Source organism: Giraffa tippelskirchi, chromosome 7 (genome assembly GCF_054371585.1).
Source record: "Giraffa tippelskirchi isolate mGirTip1 chromosome 7, T2T-mGirTip1v1.2.pri, whole genome shotgun sequence".
NCBI classification, from domain to species: domain Eukaryota; kingdom Metazoa; phylum Chordata; class Mammalia; order Artiodactyla; family Giraffidae; genus Giraffa; species Giraffa tippelskirchi.
Genome location: NC_137281.1, coordinates 44,788,982 through 44,810,302, shown reverse-complemented (window position 1 = coordinate 44,810,302; position 21,321 = coordinate 44,788,982). Strand labels below are relative to the sequence as shown.

Genomic DNA, 21,321 nt, shown 5'->3' with positions numbered 1-21,321 from the left:
TCTGTATATAATATTGTTCATTGGTTAAAGTTATGTTAGTACCTACTATTGAGAAGGCAATGTATATAAAAGTATTTAGATCTGTGCTTGGCACATAGTATACTCTTGATAAACGTTAGTGTGAAGGCCCATTTGCTCATATTGGGGCATGTTGATTCATTGAGTTAGTAATTTTTCTTTTGAGCTTTCAATATTTTGCTTGCCTACTGTACCATTTGTCTAAGATAATAGAAAATATCCATTTGTGATCTAATATTCAATCTGTTAAGCAAACGCTCTTTTTCTATTTCACTTATGCACTTCCCTCAAAAATATACTCCTCTAAACATTTAGTTTTAAAGATTTTATATTTCAAATACATATACAGCAGTCACTGCCTGCTACTTCAGTAAAAGACCCTTGGGGAGTCCATTTCTTAAATATTTGTCAAAATGTCCTCTGATCCCTCGTCCATCATTTTCCATTGAGAACATGGAAAAGTTCTCGAAGAATGAAGATATTTCAAGACGGGAGATTCTGTTGCATGAGTGTAGCCTCAAGCCTCAAGTATCTCAGAGTAAATCACTTTCCTTTTTTTCCTCCACCTCCACCAAAGTGGGGCTCCCCCAATGATAAAGAATCCGCCTGCAATGCTGGAGACACAGGAGATGCAGTTTTGATCCCTGGGTTGGGAAGATCCCCTGGAGAAGGAAATGGCAACCCATTCCAGCATTCTTGTTTGGGGAATCCCGGGACAGGGGAACCTGTTGGGCTACAGTCCATGGGGTAGCAAAGAGTCAGACACGACTGACGTGACTAAGCATGCATACATACCCTACGTCTGCATTTATTCTAGCTGTTTTTAAGCTTCCTAGAAGATTATAAAACCTCCCAGAAAAGTAAGCATCCATTCACACTGCTGAAGACTATGCTTTAATGGGGTAGATTGAAAATCATTAAAAAGAAAAAAGAACTCCAAACCCCTCCCTACCTACCTCCTGTTTCCTCTCTCTTTGTTGTCACTTCTAAAGAGCATGAGATGTTCTAGTTGTGGACTAGTTGAGCTAGTCCTAGTTGGACTTCAGCTTTCATTACTTCTTCTTTACTTGTTCCAGGAATACAGAATTGCTATTAGTTTCTTTAACAAACATTGTCCTTTAATGCATCTCTAGTTTGCCCTACTCTTTTTTCTTTGTGGAGTTCCGGTAGCTCATCTCCCCAGAGAAACTCATCAAACATTAACTGAAGCATTTCCTTTCCTATAAACCCTTTCCTGACCCCCTGGGCAGGCTCAGATGCTTCATGCTCTTGATTCTTGATATATACCTTATATAGACATTTTGTAATGTGCTGCAGTTGTTTTATTTACATGCCTATTTCTCCACTAGGGCAGATTTTCCATCTTTTTGTCTCCATAGCCCTCTGTCTAGTGATGCCTGGCATTATTAAGTACTAAGTAAATATTTATTGAATGAATACTGTGTGATGGATTAATAAATGAATGAGCCTTTGAATAATAAGAATTCTGAGAAAATTTTTTTAAAAAGAAGAAAATACTTATAGAATCAGTCTAATTTTTTTATTACAAGAAACTTTCCTATGATGCAAGTGTTCTAATTATTATCATTGTTCTAATATAATTGTTCTAAATAATTGTTCATGAAATTTATAATGTTTTATTTTCTGTTTTAGCTGTTTGATGGCATTGAATGTGAATTTCCCATATTTTTCCTTTACATGATGATTGATGGTGAGTCTTTCTCCTGAAATTTAAACTGTAAGATATAAGTAGTTTAAAGAAGAGCTGAAATAAAGTATGGCTCCTTTCAGCTAGCAAAGTAGACTGCACTTAGTGATGTTAACTACTTTACATTTTTATATGCTCTTCTGCTTTCTGAGTTAATATTAAATCATTTAGGGCTTCCCTAGTGGCTCAGATGGTAAAGACTCTGCCTGCAATGCAGGAAACACGGGTTTGATCCCTGGGTTGGGAAGGTCCCCTGGAGAACAAAATGGCAATCTACTCCAATATTCTTGCCTAGAAAATCCCATGAACAGAGGAGCCTGGAGGGCTATACAGTCCATGGGGTCGCAAAGAGTCAGACACAACTGAGTGACTAACACTTTCACTTTCATTTACCCTTCTGCTTTCTGAGTTAATGTTAAATTATTTAAGGAATTTAGAAAATACTTTGAAGTATTTTAAAAATGATACAAATATATTTTCATATTTACAAATAATTTTTATGCATAGGAATTATGAATACTGCAATTTATGACATTGTGAATGTCTGTCTATAATATTTACACTTAAGAACAGGGAAATTTCGATTAAAATTCAGATTTTAGTTCTAAATGCTAACATGCCCTTCTAAAATCAGTGTCCCGGAAAACTATCATGTACACTTATTTGCTTTACCTTTTTCCATTTTATTATTTACATACAAAATTACCAAAATAATGACAATTGGGGTAATTTTTCTAAGGCAAAATTTCTGTGGTGCTTATTGAGCTCAAATGCCATTGGATTTTATATTTTACATTTTAGGTGTTTTTAGAGGCAATCCCAAGCAAGTAAAAGAGTATCAGGATCTTCTGACTCCAGTACTTCATCACACCACAGAAGGTATAGTTGGGATGCTTTTTCGAGACATTCTTTCTACCAGTGTTTCCTTAATGTTCCCTTGAAGTGTATAAATGATTCCCTTTTAAACAGAACAGTTTATATTCAATTGAAAAAATGAATGGGGCTGCAAATGGATTAGAAAGAGTAATCTCTTAACTTGCTATAATAAACTTGTTTTTTATAAAAGGAGCTCATTAGACAAAAGATGGAGATGGAGATGAATTTTAAGAGGTCATGGCTATAGTTAACTACCCAATAGTTTGCCAGGTGTGCAGGGGTTCTTCATCTGTTACCTACTGTGAAACTCCTTCACTGTATGTAATATGATGATAATAAAAAATGACTAATTTTTATCCATGTCACCAGAAATGCTGTGTTCATGAATGCTGCCCCCTTTAGAGGGCCACTTAGGGAGGCTCTGCTCTAGCCTAATGGTACCACCACTGCCAAGAATATTTTGGCCTCCTCTTTGGAGATGTTTTTAGGGCTTTTTACACATTATTTTGAATGTCTGCCATAGTTCTAAAATGTCATCCTTTGATGATGGATTTACTATTTTAGAAATGGTCAGAAGGTCCAGGCTTATGAATAACATATTGGTTTCAGTTAAGCACCAGCAGGGACCATAAAGGAACATAAGTGATTTTTCTGTATGACTCAAAAACTAATTCTCAAAAAAATTCCAAAGGAGAAGTTCCAGATACCTTTGGTGTTTGGATGGATTGATAAAATAAAATCTGGAAGTTAAAAATTATGGTGTGTTGATTAAAAAAATGGATGGTCTTACGGACATGATGCACAAACTGGCAGTCACAGCAGTAGGCACCATTCCTGTCTTACATGAAGTTTATGATATTCTTCGGGGTTTTCCACAAATATCTTAGAGTCATTATATTATGTGCTCACCCTTTAAGATATTTATAATGTTAAAGTAGCAAAATAATTATGGAAAACATTGAATTTCAAATAAATGTTAATGTTTAAAACAAGTTATTTTTGTCTTTATGCTCCAAATAACCACTAGTCCAATGTGAGACATAATGTAATGAATGTTGTAATGAATATATTTAAAATCCCTGAATCAGGTCTTTTAGTATTCAGTGAAAAATCATTGATGCATTGAGGTAATAGTTTGTGTATCACACTTAGGCTTCATCCTATTGAAAGAGTGATGTTGAAACTATTCTCTGTGTTTCTTAGACCTTTTTATTGGGTTTAGACAGAGGTATCACTGTTGATTGGTGCATGAATAAAGAAGCAAGTTTTACAGAAATCTGTGCAGTATTATTAGAAAAATTAAGTTCACTGTGGGCTGATGATACAAGAAGTCTTCTGTAGCACTATTAGAAAGTTGGTTTTCCCCCTGTTGATATCATCCACAGAGAGTCTAGTCTTAAATAATTTTTAGTTTCTACCAAGAAATATTTTTAAATGGGTTGGTCATGGGAGGAAGATGGATTTTTTTTTCTCTTCAATGATATTGAATGGTAGATAATGGGCTTAATGTTTAAAATGGTGATCTCTTTGCTCTCAGCAATTGCTCAGGGTTATAATTCTTCACTTAAGATTATATAGTATCGCATTTGTAAAGCTTCCACAGACTAATCCTATTACAAATAGCTTCTTCTCTAGCTCTAAATATTTGCATACTTTATATTTATTGATTCACTTAAAGGTGTTAAATGTTGTGCTGTTCAAATTAGTTTTAAAGTAAAGAAACTTTTCCCACATTATTGACTGAGGATTTCTGAAAAGAGTCAAATTTTCCTATATTCTCTTGGATGACCTTTCTGTCTTTGAAGGGAAAATTCGGGGAGGACACTGATTTGTTATATTTTAAATATTTGTTTTTAAATTCCTTAGGTTATCCTGTCATACCAAAGTACTATTATGTGCCAGCTGATTTTGTAGAGTATGAAAAGAGAAACCCTGGTAGTCAGAAGCGATTCCCTAGCAACTGTGGCCGGGATGGAAAACTGTTTCTTTGGGGACAAGCCCTTTATATCATTGCAAAACTCCTGGGTAAGTGAAGAAGACTGGGAATTTTATTTTATTTTTTCTTATTATTAAGTTTTTAGAAATAAGTATGTCTTTGTTGGCATTTCTTTTGGATTTGGGTAGTGTTTCATGCTGTTAAGAGGCCTTTAGGGAGTTTTTTTATTTTAATTGGTGGAAAATTGCTTTACAACATTGTGTTGGTTTCTGCTGTACAACAAAATCAGTCATAATTATATATGGTGGCACTAGTGGTAAAGAACCTGCCTGCCAGTGCAGGAGACATACGCAGATTGGATCCCTGGGTGGGGAAGATCCCTTGGAGGAGGGTGTGGCAACTCACTCCAGTATTCTTGCCTGGAGAATTCCATGGACAGAAGAGCCTGGCGGTTTACAGTCCATGGGGTCACATAGAGTCAGACACAAGTGAAGCAACTTAGCACACACACACCCCTCTCTCTTGAGCCTCCCTCCCCTCCCCCATCTCACCCCTTTAGGTCATCACAGAGGACCAAGCTGGGCTCCCTGTGTTATATAGCAACTTCCCACTGTTTTACTCATGATAGTGTATCTATGTCAATGCTACTTTCTTAATTTGTCACACTCTCACCTTCCTCTGCTCTGTCCACAAGTCCATTCTCTACTAGGTTCATCAGTACCATTTTTCTAGATTTCATATATACACATTAATATACTTGTCTTCCTCTTTCTGACTTACTTCACTCTGTATCAGAGGCTCTAGGTTCATCCATCTCACTACAACTGACTCAAATTTGTTCTTTTTAATGGCTGAGTAGTATTCCATTATATATATGTACCACATCTTCTTTATCCACTCATCTGTTGATGGACATCTAGGTTGCTTCCATGTCCTGGCTAGTGTAAATATTGCTGCGCTAAAGAGTGGGGCACATGGATCTTTTAGAATTGTGGTTTTCTCAGGGTATATGCCCAGTACTGGGATTGCTGGGTCATATGGTAGATTTACTCCTAGTTTTTTAAGGAATTTTCCTACTGCTTTCCATAATGGCTGTGTCAGTTTACATTCCCACCAACAGTGCAGGAAGTTCCCTTTTCTCCAGATCCTCTATAGCATTTATTCTCTGTGGGGTTTTTTTGATGTTGGCCATTCTGACTGGTGTGAGGTGTTACCTCATTGAAATTTTGATTTGCATTTTTGTAATAATGGGTGATGTTGAGCATCTTTTCATGTGTTTATTGGCCATCTGTATGTCTTCTTTGGAGAAATGTCTGTTTATGTCTTCTGCCCATTTTTGACTGGATTATTTGTTTTTCTGATATTCAGCTGTATGAGCTGCTTATATATTTTTGAGATTAATCCTTTGTCACTTGCTTCATTTTCAATTATTTGCTCAAATTCTGAGGGTTATCTTTTTATCTTATGGGTAGTTTCCTTTGCTGTGCAAAAGCTTCAAGTTTAATTAAGTCCCATTTGTTTATTTTTGTTTTTATTTCCATTAATCTAGGAGGTGGGTCAGAGAGAACCTTCCTGCCTATGTTTTCCTCTAAAAATAAAAGTGAAAGTCACTCAGTCATGTCCAGCTCTTTGCAACCCCATGAACTGTACAGTCCATGGAATTCTCCAGGCCAGAATACTGGAGTTGGAAGACTTTCCCTTCTCCAGGGTATCTTCCCAACCCAGGGATTGAACCCAGATCTCCTGCATTGCAGGCAGATTCTTTACCATTTGAGCCACAAGAGAAGCCCAAGAATACTGGAGTGGATAGCCTATCCCTTCTCCAGCAGATCTTCCTGACCCACAAATTGAACAGGGGTCTCCTGCATTGCTGGCGGATTCTTTACCAACTGAGCTATCAGGGAAGAGCTATATAGTTTCTGGCCTTGCATTTAAATCTTTAATCTATTTTGAGTTTATTTTTGTGTATGGTATTAAGAAGTGTTCTAATTTCATTCATTTACATGAAGCTGTCCAGTTCTTCCAGCACCACTTATTGACGAGGCTGTCTTTTCTCCATTGTATATTCTTGACTCATTTGTCAAAAATAAGATAGTCATAGGTGCATCAGTTTGTCTCTAGGCTTTCTATCTTGTTTCATTGGTCTGTATTTCTGTATTTGTGCCAGTAACCATACTGTCTTGATGACTATAGCTTTGTAGTATAGCTTGAAGTCAGAAAGGTTGATTCTTCCAGCTCTGTTTTTCTCCTTCAAGATTGCTTTGGCTATTCAGTCTTTTGTGTTTCCATACAAATTGTGAAATTTTTTGTTCTAGTTCCGTGCAAAATACCATTGGTAGTTTGATAGGGATTACATTGAATTTGTAGATTGCTTTGAGCAGCATAGTCATTTTGACAATATTGATTCTTCCAATTCAATAATATAGTATATCTCTCCATCTATTTGTGTTGTCCTTGATTTCTTTCATCATTGTCTTATAGTGTCCTATATGCAGCTTTTTTGTCTCCTCTGGTAGGTTTATTGTAAGTATTTGATTCTTTTTGTTGCAGTGGTGAATGGGATTATTTCCTGAATTTCTCTTTCTGACTTTTCATTGTTAGTGTATAGGAATGTAAGAATTTCTCTGTATTAATTGTATATCGTGAAACTTTACTAAATTCATTGATTAGCTCTAAGTTTTTTGGTGACATTTTTTAGGGTTTTCTATGTATAGAAGAACATCTATACATGTATAAAAAATATATTAAAAAATCTATCTATAGATGTTTGTCATCTGCAAACAGTGAGAGTTTTACTTCTTCTTTTCCAGTCTGGGCTCCTTTTATATCCTTTTCTTTGCTCATTGCCTTGGCTAGGACTTCCAAAACTATATTGAATAATAGTGGTGAGAGTGGGCACCCTTGTCTTGTTCCTGATCTTAGAGATTAACCCTTTCACTTTTTCACCAGGGAGAATAATGTTTGCTGTGGGTTTGTTGTATATAGCCTTTATTAGGTTGAGGTAGGTTCCTTCTATGCCAATTTTCTGGAGAGTTTTTATTGTATATGGGTCTTCAATTTTGTTGAAAGATTTCTCTGCATCTATTGAGATGATCATATGGTTTTTACCTTTTAATTTGTTGATGTGATATATCACATTAATTTATTTGCATATATTGAAGAATCCTTATATCCCTGGAATCAACCCCACTTGATCATGGTGTATGATTCTTTTAATATGTTGTTGGATTCTGTTTGCTAGAACTTTGTTGAGGATTTTTGTATGTATGTTCATCGGTGATATTGGCATGTAATTTTCTTTTTTTATGAAATCTTTGTCTGGTTTTGGTGTCAGGGTGACAGTGGCCTTATAGAATGAGTTTGGGAGTTTTCATCTTGGAATTTCTTATCATGTAAAAGTATTATTAATAAGTCTATTGCACTGAATGATGATGGACAGTTTCTGGGAAGAAAATCAAATAGGTGTGTGGGTACCACTATGATCATTTAGGCACTGCATTCAGCTTACTGTGTAGGTTCCTAGCAGAAGGCTATGGAAACTTTTAGTCTCTTTTGTAAATGTAATACAATTCTGACTTAGTATAACAACCATGCTTGGTCATAGCTTTATCATAGCTATTGTCATCCACTTTGCAAAAGAAATCAGGTGTATCAAAGTTCTCTTCTTTCCAATAAATACATGTTGGCAGTTTACTCAGTAAGGGGGAGGCATAATGGGGCCATTATTCATAATCTTTTGAAGAATTATTTTTCAGCTTATCCTAAAACTTCAGCCTAAGTGTCTTTGGACACATTGAAATGAAGGTTAACTTAATGAACACAAAAAGCTTTATGCAACTTCCTGTGCCATTCCTTGATAAAATTTTTAACATTATTAGTATTTCCATTAAAAAGGTTATCATATTAGTCAGAATTCTTTTATGGCAAACAGTCTATGAAGCAGGTTGATTGTAAATACTGTACCTGCACTAAAAGAAATGCTTACTGTGTGAAATACTGTTATTGTCTTTGCTGTTCTTAGCATTACTGCCTAAAACCTGAATTTCTTGGTGCTGTAAGAGTAATCATCTTGGTTTCTTTTTTTATATTCCACCAGAGGAAAATATTTCAAAGTCCAGATTCCCGATTTAAGCTTTACACAAATGATATATTGAAGAAGGAAATGGCAACCCATTCCTGTATTCTTGCTTTGGAAATCCCACAGACAGAGGAGCCTGGTGGGCTACTGTCCATTGGATTACAGAGTCAGACATGACTTAGTGACTGAGCATGCATGCAAAAAATGATATACAGGAGCAAACAGAACCTAACCAAAGAAGAGAAAATTAAGTTATTGCTATTTTCAGTTTGCTTATTTCCTAACTGTATTTTCTGGGTCTCCATATTTACTTAATGGTAATTTAAGAGCCTGTTGAAAAATGTTCTTCTCTAAAGGGACAGTTCTTTGATAAGGAACTCATATTATTTACACAGATTTTGCTTTGAGTTTCTGAAAGAAAAAAAATCTATACATGAAGTAGTTTTCTTAGAATCAAGTCAAGTTGCTAAGATTATCTCTAGTTAGAATTTTATTTCCATCTTATTATCATGAATACAAAGAAGCCTTGTTGATACTAAGCTAAATAAAACATATTTTGGAAGAGGAATAGTAAACCTAAGACAAGAATTTTAACATCAGAATCATAAGTTTCTGTATACTATACTTGGAAATTACAAGTGAGCATGATGAAATTTTCCTGTGAGTATGAGACTGAAAACTGGTACCTGGGCTATAATTTGAGATCTAAACTGCCTTCATCCTGGTTTTTGCTATATATCCAGCCTGGGATTGATACAGCTAGAAAGATTGCTGTTTGAGCAAAGTCTCAGGATAAGAGTAAGAAGGCTAATTAATTGGGAATACAGAATTGACCATACTCTACATAAGCAGATTGAGCTTTAAAAATAAAGAGGATTGAAAATATCAATCAGTAAAAAAATTGGACTTTCGTTACTCCAAAATAAATGTATTAAATGTAGACAGGTTTTGAATGGAGATAGCATTTTCTTCTGTTAAGATCAGAGTGAACAGAAATAGTCCAGGTCATGCCTTCATCTCTATTTCATGACCATTTTGAATAAGAAAATCTTTAAAGAAATAGTCAATTTCTCTTTTTCCTGCTGTACTTCTAAAAAGGCAGTAGAGAACCTGCAAAAGGTGTGTTGCAAACTACGAAACCACATTCTTATCTCCTGCTAAAAAAAAAAGAGATGTTGCATATTAATTAGCACTCTGACCTAGCTGTGTGTCATCTGGTTAACAACTCACTGGTTAAAATGAATAAGATCTCGGAAGACTGAATCATTTAGTTGCTCTTGACCGTTGTATTCTTGCCCCTCCCTGCTCCCTCGCTAAGAACCATCCAATTTCTATGGATGTTAAGATTCCAGCCACCACATTTACGAACAAAGTCTTATTTATTCATTAAAGGACCCTCAGTTGGATATCTGCTTAACAATATTTTGTGGGCAGTTAATTGGAATTATATGGAAATAATAGAACATAAACCTTTAAAAATATTCTATAATATATGGCTTTCACTAATTCAGGTGAAATTTAATATTTTGCTCTATATATACCTTAATGATGGAGAAGGAAATGGCAACCCACTTTAGTACTCTTGCCTGGAAATTCCATGGATGAAGGAGCCTGGTAGGCTACAGTCCATGGGGTCGCAAAGAGTCAAACACGACTGCGCGACTTCACTTTCTTTCTTTCTATAGTTCCTTTTGGAGAGGGAAATGGCAACCCACTCCAGTGTTCTTGCCTGGAGAATCCCATGGACGGAGGGGCCTGGTAGGCTACAGTCTGTGGGGTTGCAGAGAGTCGGACACAACTAAGGAACTAATATACACATACCTTAATGAATAATATGCAACAAAGCTATGTGACTTTTATTTCACTGTTAGAGCAGAAAGACTCAGTATGCTATTTCCTGGCCCAAGACCTGAACTCTACCCACTGTGTTCTTAGAAAATAGTTAATTATTACAGTAATTTTTTTTATCTTTAGAAAATTTAGACTTTTAGAAAATCAGTGTTTGCTGTGAAATAGGTAAATAAACCACAAACATGTTATTTTAAACCAAATAAAATGTTATTTCAGATATAACATTTGACTTGTCTTAGTATAAAATGATCATTAGTTATACCTTTAATTTTTGTTTACATTTGAAAGTTTAGAAAATGTTCATGTGAGTCTGTAGAAAGCCATGTACTTTTTTGAGTTTTTTGCGTAAGTAACCTTAAGAATATTTATCACATAAAAGTCATTTGAAAATCATGATCTTTGGATTGAAGTTTTTATGAGGTTAAACTAGAGTAATGTAAGATAACATACAGTTAATGATAACTTTAAAACTTCCCCAAAACCATTATTTAACTTTAATATATTTTCTTATTCAATATTTTTTTAAAGAGAAACTAACATATCAGTTGTTTAGCTTTGAAAAAAAAAGCCTGACCTCCAGACTTGAGCTTGTGTTTTCAATAAATAATAGTCCCCCTCCCCTTATCCACAAGTATACATTCTATGACCCACTCCCCTGTGGATGCCTGAAACCATGGATAGTACCAAATCCTATATGTACTGTTTTTTCTTATGTATACATAGCTATGATAAAGTCTAATTTATAAATTAAGCATAGTAAGAAGTTAGCAACAATAGCTAATGATAAAAAAGAATAATTTTATAATTTAATAATTTATAATAGTATACTGCAATAAAAGTTATGGAATGTAGTCTCCCTCAAAGAAAAAAAACCTTACACCTCTTCTTGTGATAATGTGAGATGATAAAATGCCTACATGATGAAATGAGATAAGGTAAATGTTGTAGGCCTTGTGACATAGCATTAGTTTTCTCTTGACCTTTTGAGGAGATGTCAGAAGTAGGATCATCTGCTTCTGGGAATCCTGGATCATGGAGCCTTGACAATGTTTATGGTCCAATGTCAGGAGCAGACCATGTCCATAATTAGAGATCTTGGGATGATTGGGGTTACCAGGTAGGAGAAGGACTGCCCTAGATTTTATCATGCTATTCAGGATACAGGCACAGGATTTAAACATTGTCTGTGCACATGCATGCTAGGTTGTTTCAGTCGTGTCCAACTACTGTGTTCAACCCTTTGGACCATAGCCCACCAGGGGATCTTCTTGACCCAGAGATGGAACCCGCATCTCTTACCTCTCCTGCATTGGCAGACGGGTTCTTTACCGCTAGTGTCACCTGGGAAGGGAAGCCCTGTGAATTGTTTATTTCTGGAATTTTGCATTTATTATTTTTGGATTGTGATTGACCACAGGTAATGGAAACTGCAAAAAGTGAAACTGTAGATTAGGGGACTACTATGTATGCAACCAACTTTTTTTACCCTTTGTATCAGACATTCATAGTGATGACCTCATTTAGGTACTACTGTAAGATCCCAAATCATAAAGATTACAGCTCTTACCTACTTTATAAATTAAGATAGGTGAACAGAAGAATTTTTTAGGATAGATGTTTTGAAAACATTAATAAAAATCAAGAGTTAAAACAGGCATGTTCTTGATTCTACTTGAATTACTGAGCTTTTTAATTAACTATGGCTTTTTCTCCAATGCATGCTAAGTCCTAAAATGTTCAGTTGAGTGAAAATTTTTTTGATTTTCACAAAGGATTCTTTTCTTTTGAGGATGGGTGTTAATTTAATTTCCTGGAAGTGTTAACAAGAGAGTTTTAAAATGATGAAATAGGCAAAGCAATATTTTAAAATATCTAAAATGTTATGTGCATATGAAGTTCCCAAACTTTAATTCTTGGGTTCCTAAAGTTCTTTAGTAAGTCGTTTTTTTGGAACTCAGTTCATTTTCCAGTAGAAACGATTCTTTAAATGATTTATAACGCCCACCAAACTTTTAACCATGTGATACTGTTTCTCTGACATTACTGTTTTTCATCCACTTCTCCCTCCCCCTAGTTTCACTTCCTTCTTTGCTTTTCTTTATGTTTTTCTTGGACTGTAGTGGAAAGATCAAGAGTCTGGGGGCCATGAACTTAGGAACTAGACAGTTTAGGATTTGGAAAGAAGTTCTACCACTTACTGCTTAAGCGTCTTGAATTTTCTTATCTTCTTGATCATCAGTTTATTTTGTTTTAAGGATTAACGAGAAAATATACTAAAGCATTTACTGTGGGACAAATACATACTTAAATGATTCTTCTACTTCCTGCCCATCTTTCTATCCTCCTTCCTCCTTTCAGCCACCATTTGGAAAATAATACTTGTGAAAATACGTTTCATAGTTCTTGTTAAACAGGCAACTAAGGATGCATATGGGCTCTCTTTATAGGTACTCTGATAGTCACAGAACATCACAAGAAGAAAATGCATCCCTAGATGCTTCTTAACCATTCATCCACTCAGTGAACCAGCTGATATTTATAGAGGCCTTCTCCCTGCTCGAGACTTCCCTGGTGGCTCAGACGGTAAAGCGTCTGTCTACAATGCAGGAGACCCGAGTTCGTTCCCTGGGTCGGGAAAATCCCCTGGAGAAGGAAATGGCACCCCACCCCAGTACTATTGCCTGGAAAATCCCATGGACGGAGGAGTCTGGTAGGCTACAGTCCATGGGGTCGCAAAGAGTTGGACACGACTAAGCGATTTCACTTTCACTTTCACTTTCTCCCTACTAGTCATTGTGATTGATACACAGTAGCTTTACAACAAGAATCAAATGTGACAACCTAGGAAATATTTCTGTCTCTCTGAGGGCAGGTTAGTTATTCTAATATGCCTCTTATTCTTATCCCAATGTCTGAAACTAAGACAAGTCCATTTGTATTTGATTTTATTCATGATATTTCTTGACCAATTGACCTCAAATATGAAAACCACTGATTGAGCCTGGAAATCTGTTTCAAGTCAGCGATCAAGTGCCCCCTAGTGTGCGTGTGGACATAAGAAACTGAGGTATTGATTTTCATTGGTCTGTTGAAATTCAAATACAGTTGACACCTTGCTCAGTGTAACCCACAGTTTTGTTAGTGTTGAAGATAAAGAGATAAAAATATACAGGTTTATTTCTACATTGTGGTTGCTAAGAGCTTTCCCAGCTATCACCCTCCAGGAAACTTCAAGCAGAAAGACATCAATTTCTTAGCACTTTTGTTATCTTTTTCATGGTATCCATGTGATTGCTAGTGACCTGAAGTAGGATTTCTGTGCAGTAGGCATCACTAACATCTTAAAAGTACATGTAATAGAGTTTTGCTTTAAAAGTTGCACCTTGAAAGATTTTTCTTCCATGACTTTCTTAAAACTAAAATTTTTACTTGAATTGCTACTAGAGCTAGAAAAATTGTATACAAGTTTTTGATCTACCCTTGAATATATTAGTGAAATTGAACATGAAGCCAGTGATGCCTCAAGCCTGAGAAGACTCTATGTATATATTGTCAGACTGTTGCCCTGAAATAATACCTGCCTTAAAATCTGTCATAGTCTGTGCTCTTCCCTTTACAAATATTATGCTAAGTAATCCTCCTGTCTTCTCTATGAGATGGGTATTATAAGCTGTAACTGAAGCTCAGAAGAATTTAGCAACTCACCCAAGGTTATGCAGCCCATGACTGACAAACTGTTGATTTATGCAGAAGTCTCCACAGTGATGTGTCACATATAACCTTTGTGGCATTAAGTGTGCTCATTAAAAGTAAATATTTTACTAGCATATTAAGATACTGATTTGTATCCCGTTTTTATTTGCATGCTGATGGTTAAAAACATATTTCTCAGTCATTTCTGTGTCCTCTGAGTTACCTAGTTATTTACTTTGCTCACTTAACCTTGGTTTTATAGTTTTTATCATCAGTCTGTGTGCATATTTTATATATTAGGTATACTTAACCTCTCAGTATTTTCCTAGTTTGCCCTTAAACTTTGCTTGTGCTGCTGTTGTTGTTGTTTTAATAAATATTTATTTATTTATTTGGCTGCACTGGGTCTTAGTTGCAGTGTTTGAGATCTAGTTCCCTGTGCTGTGCTTAGTCTCTCAGTCATGTCTGACTCTTTGCAACCTCATGGACTGTAGCCCACCAGGCTCCTCTGTCCATGGCCAGAGATCAAATCCAGGCCCCCTGCACTGGAAGCTTGGAGTCTTAGCCGCTGGACCATCAGGGAAGTCCCAAACTTGTGCTTTTTTTTGGTGAAGTAAATTTAAAATCTTTATGTGTTAGATCCCAGTTAATTGAGTTAAGAACATTATATAAATTTGGGATTTTTTTGGTATAATGTGTAAGATTGAGGATCTACATTTTCTTTTTTCTCATAGCTCATTTCTTAATATATGAATTGCTAATATGTATCACTGTAGCTAAGGATTTTTTTCTTTTTACCCTCAACAATTATTGTTTGAGATAAACCAAGGGTATATTTCATAAACCTTTTCTGTGTATAAAAATGCAGATATTAATGAACCTACTCTGTCTTCTAAAGGTTTAAAAACAGCTGTCCCTATTTATATTAATAGAAATACTTGATTCTGTGAGATTTGGTGCTGTATTGTGAAATGTAAAAGGCATTGCTCTTTTATCCTTGTTTTTTTTTTTTTTAATGTTCTGTAGTTGGGCAGGTATGAGTTCTTTCAGGGATCTCACGAGAAAACCAGTGCCATAATTGGAGCAATGAGGAGCTTTGTTTTTGCCTCCTGAATGATAAAAATCAATGCAGTAGGGTGGGGAGGAATGTCTTTTAACTTGATCTTTTAAGGTATTTATCACTTTTACCATATAGAAATTAATGATTATGGCAATTAATATATCCAGATTTGTTAACCCACCAATTTATTATTTTGTTTAATAAGTCTCTTGAGCGCCTGCCAGATGCTACTGCTATGCTAGGTAGTGTGGTATAGACATGAATAAGAATCATACAGCCTGTGGGTTATAGATGAACAGGTAGTATAAATTGGTACATGAAGCTAGATATACAGGTATAGTACAAAAAGAGAAATGAGAAGGAAATGCAAAGAAATAAGCTTTTTCAAAATTTGGTTGTCTATTTGATTCATATCACTGTTAATAAATTAGCACTTATGCTTTCCAAGGATATAAGATTTCTTAATTTATCTGTCATCATTTATAAATAACAAAATAATAAAGATACAATTCATTTCTATAGAATGACAGTAAAACATTAATTATGTAAAATACTTATTGGTAATGAAAATTTTTTCACATCTCAGTGATCAGACAAATAAGGGGAAATAATATGCTACTATTTAGAATATCACTGTATTAATCAACCCTGCATCATAAACTAAACTAATATTAATAAAGTGAAATTACATGCCGATATTTGCCATAATCAAGCCCATGTTGAGTTGGTTTAAATTGCAAAAGTATATTTTTTTCAGAGCGAGAGAATATCCTATAATACACTCCCTGATTGGGGTAGGAAAAGGATGACATATCAAGGCCTAAATTGTTTATTGTTTCCACCTCTTGGTTATCTTTTCCATCATATAGAATATCAGTGTTCTTAAAGGGCAAGATTAATATGTGGTCAGGAGACTCTGAAGAGACTATTATGTTTGAATCTAAATTCTATCGTTTTCTAGCCATGTGCCAGTTGCTTAACTACTCAATGCCTCTGTTTTGCCATCTGTAAGATAAGGGTGTATTGAGGATTAATGTATGTGAAATGCTTAAACAATGCCAGTAATGGAGTAAGCACAAAATGATGCTGTGGCTGCTGTTGCAGAGGCAGCAGTGGCTGTGGTGGCTTCTGTGGCTGTTCTGCTGCTGTTTCTCCTCCTTTTTCTTATTATTCTATTATTTTCATTTTTATCACTATGAAAAATATCTTCCAAGAGTCTCTAAAGACACCTTTGTTTTTTGTCTATTAGATAACATTGTACATGTGCCCTGAAATTACCCCAGAATAGAAATACAGTGAGAAACAGCCCCAAAGCTGCAAAGAATTTACTATCATTTTTGTGGTTGACTCCCTCCTCTGTTTTTCAGAATTATTCACTGCCTAAAAACAGTACCTAAAAAGCTATGGTAGATGGGCTGTAATTTTTTTTAAGTAAATATTATGCTTGGATAAATATGTATAAAACTCAGCCTGTTTTTATTTTATCTTTTTACTTTTTACTGGGATATAGCTGATTAACAACGTTGTGATAGTTTCAGTGAACAGCAAAGGGACTCAGCCGTACATATACGTGTATCCATTCTCCCCCAAACCCCCCTGCCATCCAGGCTGCCACATAACAACCTGTTTTTATATAATCAACATAGAACTGAAGATCAAAATGAAATGAGCATATTTTCATAGCTTAATTGCAGTAAAAGTAAACACCTCTACTGACTCATTTTAGGAGAAGTTGGATTCTTTTTTTTTGATTTATTATTCAGTTAACTTTCACATGTCTGAGCATAACAGAAACTTTAAGATATGCTAATTGCTAGGTCAGAGAGTATGCTTGCTTTAAATTTGCATAAATACTGCCAACTCGCACACCAAAGAAGTTACTCAGAATTAAATTTGAGGATCCTCCCCCCAACACTGCTCCTTCCCAGCGTAGTCACCTCCAGGCCCTCAGAGAATCCATGCTACAGAGAGCCTCGGGTGTCAGTGGGTCTCTGAGGTACATTAGAGCAGAAAACAGCAGAGAACACTGACTTAGTACCTTCTTCCCACCCACTCCTCCCAAACACACTAAATTGTCTTCCTTGTTGTATCTTTGTATTTTATCCAGAGTTACCACAAGGAACTAAAACATGAAAAGGGCTTCCATATTTATAGCATAACAGCAGTCAGACATTGCCCTCATGCTGGTCAGTGCCCCCTAAAAAATGCTCCATCTCAGGAGCATCTTTTAGAATTCAGTGTTAGGAAACATTGTCTTCCCTCAAGGATCTAGTTTTCTTCCTGAGACTGCAAATCCATGATTTTTAGAACAACTTTACTGAGTTAAAATTACAAACATTTCTCCTGTTTAAGGTTTACATTTCAGTTGTGTTTAGCATATCCACAGGGTTGTGCAACCATGCATGCTAAGTCGCTTCAGTCCTGTTCGACTCTGTGACCCCATGGACTGTAGCCTGCTATCCGCTAGAGAAGGGAAAGGCTACCCACTCCAGTATTTTGGGGCTTCTCTTGTGGCCCAGCTGGTAAAGAATCCACCTGCAATGTGGGAGACCTGGGTTCTATCCCTGGCTTGGGAAGACGCCTGGAGAAGGGAAAGGCTACCCACTCCAGTATTGTGGCCTGGAGAATTCCGTGGACTGTATAGTCCATGGGGTAGAAAAGAGTCAGACACGACTGAATGACTTTCACTTTCAGGCTCCTCTGTTCCTGGGATTCCCCAGGCAAAGATACTGAGTGGGTTGCCATTTCCTCCTCCAAGGGATCTTCCCGACCCAGGGATTGAACCCAAGTCTCTCTGTCTCCTGCACTGGCAGGCCAGTTCTTTACCATTAGAGCCAGCTGGGGCAGGAGGAGGGGGGTGCAGCCATAACCACAATCAATTTTAGAATATTTTCATCACCACTCACAAAAAAACCTATACCCTTTATCAATCACTCCCCACATATCTTTAATCACTTCATCTTTCCACCAGCATTAGACAGTCATTAGTCTACCTTATAGATTTGCCTATTCTGGACATTTAATATATACCTCAAATCATATAATAAATCATATAATAAACTAACTAAATTGATCACATGGGTCACACCCTTGTCTAACTGATTGAAACTATGAGCCATGCAGTGTTGGGTCACCCAAATTGGACAAGTCCTGATGAAGAGTTCTGACAAAACGTGATCCAGTGGAGAATGGAATGCAGACCACTTCAGCATTCTTGCCTTGAGAACCTGATGAACAGTATGAAAAGGCAAAAAGATATGACACTGAAAGATGAACTCCCCAGGTCAGTAGGTGGCCAATATGCTACTGGAGAAGAGTAAAGAAATAACTCCAGTAGGAACGAAGAGGCTGAGCCAGAGTGGAAACAGTGCACAGTTGTGGATGTGTCTGGTTATGAAAGTAATGTCTGATGCCATGTGAAGTGAAGTGAAAGTCGCTCAGTCATGTCCATCTTTTTGCGACCCTATGGACTATATAGTCCATGGAATTCTCCAGGGTAGAATACTGGAGTGGCTAGCCATTCCCTTCTCCAGGGGATCTTCCCAACCTAGGGATAGAACCCAGATCTCCCACATGGCAGCCAGATTCTTTACCAACTGAGCCACCAGGGAAGCCCAAGAATACTGGAGTGGGTAGCCTATCCCTTCTCCAGCAGATCTTCCTGACCCAGGAATCAAACTGGGGTCTACTGCATTGCAAGCGGATTCTTTACCAGCTGAGCTACTAGGGAGGTAAAGTCTGATGCCATAAAGAACAATATTGCATACGAACCTGGAATGTTAGGTCCGTGAATCAAGGCAAAATGGAAGTGGTCAAACAGGAAATGGCAAGAGTGAATGTCGACATTTTAGGAATCAGTGAACTAAATTGAACCAGAATGGGTGAATTTAATTAAGAGGACAATTATATGTACTACTGTGTGCAATAATCCCTGAAAAGAACTGGAGTAGCCCTCATAGTCAACAAAAGAGTCCAAAATGCAGTACTTGGGTGCAATCTCAAAAATGACAGAATGATCTCTGTTCATTTCCAAGGCAAACCATTCAATATCACAGTAATCCAATTCTATGCCCCAACCACTAATGCTGAAGAAGTTGAAGTTAAAACAATTCTATGAAGGACCTATAAGACCTTGTAGAATTAACACCAAAAAACGATGTCCTTTTCACCATAGGGGACTGGATTGCAAAAGTAAGAGGTCAAGAGATACCTGGAATAACAGGCAAGTTTGGTCTTGAAGTACAAAATGAAGCAGAGCAAAAGCTAAAAGTTTTGCTAAGAGACCACACTGGTCATAGCAAACACCCTCTTTTAACAACACAAGAGACAACTCTACACATGGACATCACTACATGGTCAATTGTGAAATCAGAGTGATTATATTCTTTGCAGCCAAAGGTGGAGAAGATCTATAGGGTCAGCAAAAACAAGACTGGGAGCTGACTGTGGCTCAGATCATGAACTGCTTATTGCAAAATTCAGACTAAAATTGAATAAAGTAGGGAAAACCACTAGGCCATTCAGATATGACCCAAATCAAGTCCCTTACAGTTATACAGTGGAAGTGACAAGTAGATTCAAGGGATTAGACCTAATGGAGTGCCTGAAGAACTATGGATGGAGGTTCCTAACATTGTACAAGAGGTGTTGGATCAAAACCATCCCCGAGAAAAAGAAATGCAAAAAGGCAAAATGGTTGTCTGAGGAGACCTTACACATAGCTGAGAAAAGAAGAGAAGTGAAAGGCAAATGAGAAAAGGAAAGATATACCCATCTGAATGCAGAGTTCCAAAAAATAGCAACAAGAGATAAGAAAGCCTTCCTGAGTGAACAATGCAAAGCAATAGAGGAAAACAATAGAATGGGAAAGAGTAGAGATCTCTTCAAAAAAATTAGAGATACCAAGGGAACGTTTCATGCAAAGAGGGCACAATTAACGACAGAAGCAGTATGGACCTAACAGAAGCAAAGATATTAAGAAGAGCTGATAAGAACACACAGAAGAACTATACAAAAAAGATCTTCATGACCCAGATAACCACAGTGGTGGGATCACTCGCCTAGAACCAGACGTCTTGGAGTGCGAAGTCAAGTGGGCCTTAGGAAGCATCACTACGAACAAAGCTAGTGGAGTTGTTGGAATTCCAGCTGAGCTGTTTCAAATCCTAAAAGATGATGCTGTGCACTCAGTATGCCAGCAAATTTAGAAAACTCAGCAGCAAGACTGGTAAAGGTCAGTTTTCATTCCAATCCTGAAGAAAGACAATGCCAAAGAATGTTCAAACAACTGCACAACTGCACTCATCTCACATGCTAGCAAAGTGATGGTCAAAATTCTCAAGCCAGGCTTCAACAGTAAGTGAACCAAAGGCTTCCAGATGTCCAAGCTGGTTTTAGAAAAGGCAGAGGAACCAGAGATCAAATGGCCAACATCTGTTGGATCATAGAAAAAGCAAGGGAATTCCAGAAAAACATTTACCACTGCTTCATTGTGTATGCTAAAGCCTTTGTGTGGATCACAACAGACTGTGGAAAATTCTACAAGAGGTGGGAATACCAGACCACCTTACCTGCATCCTGAGAAACCTGTATGCAGGTCAAGGAGCAACAGTTAGAACCGGATGTGGAACAACAAACTGGTTCCAAATTAGGGAAGGAGTACATCAAAGCTCTGTATTGTCACTATGATTATTTAATTTATATGCAGAGTACATCATGTGAAATGCCAACTGGATGAAGCACAAGCTGGAATCAAGATTGCCGGGAGAAATGTCAATAACCTCAGATATGCAGATAACATCACCCTAATGGCAAAAGCACAAAGATCTAAAGAACCTCCTGATGAAAGTGAAAGAGGAGTGAAAAAAATGGCTTAAAACTCAACATTCAAAAAACAAAGATCATAGCATCCAGTCCCATCACTTCATGGCAAATAGATGGGGAAACAATGGAAACAGTGACTTTATTTTCTTGGTCTCCAAAATCACCGCAGATGGTGTTTGCAGTCATGAAATTAAAAGATGTTTGCTCCTTGGAAGAAAAGCTATGACCAACCTAGACAGCATATTCAAAAGCAGAGACATTACTTTGCCAACAAAGGT

The 21,321-nt window shown here is 36.7% G+C and overlaps 1 protein-coding gene across 10 annotated transcripts in view; it reads left to right on the top strand.

Annotated features, from left to right (window-relative positions):
- The window catches only part of PHKB (phosphorylase kinase regulatory subunit beta), a 203,830-nt gene that overhangs the window by 99,645 nt on the left and 82,864 nt on the right, over nucleotides 1–21,321 (top strand). For all 10 annotated transcript variants that reach the window (XM_081507930.1, XM_081507929.1, XM_081507936.1 and 7 more), the window contains 3 exons: nucleotides 1,672–1,729; nucleotides 2,528–2,605; nucleotides 4,469–4,627. In XM_081507930.1, coding sequence (XP_081364056.1) covers nucleotides 1,672–1,729; nucleotides 2,528–2,605; nucleotides 4,469–4,627 — 295 coding nt within the window. The remainder of the gene's footprint in view (nucleotides 1–1,671; nucleotides 1,730–2,527; nucleotides 2,606–4,468; nucleotides 4,628–21,321) is intronic.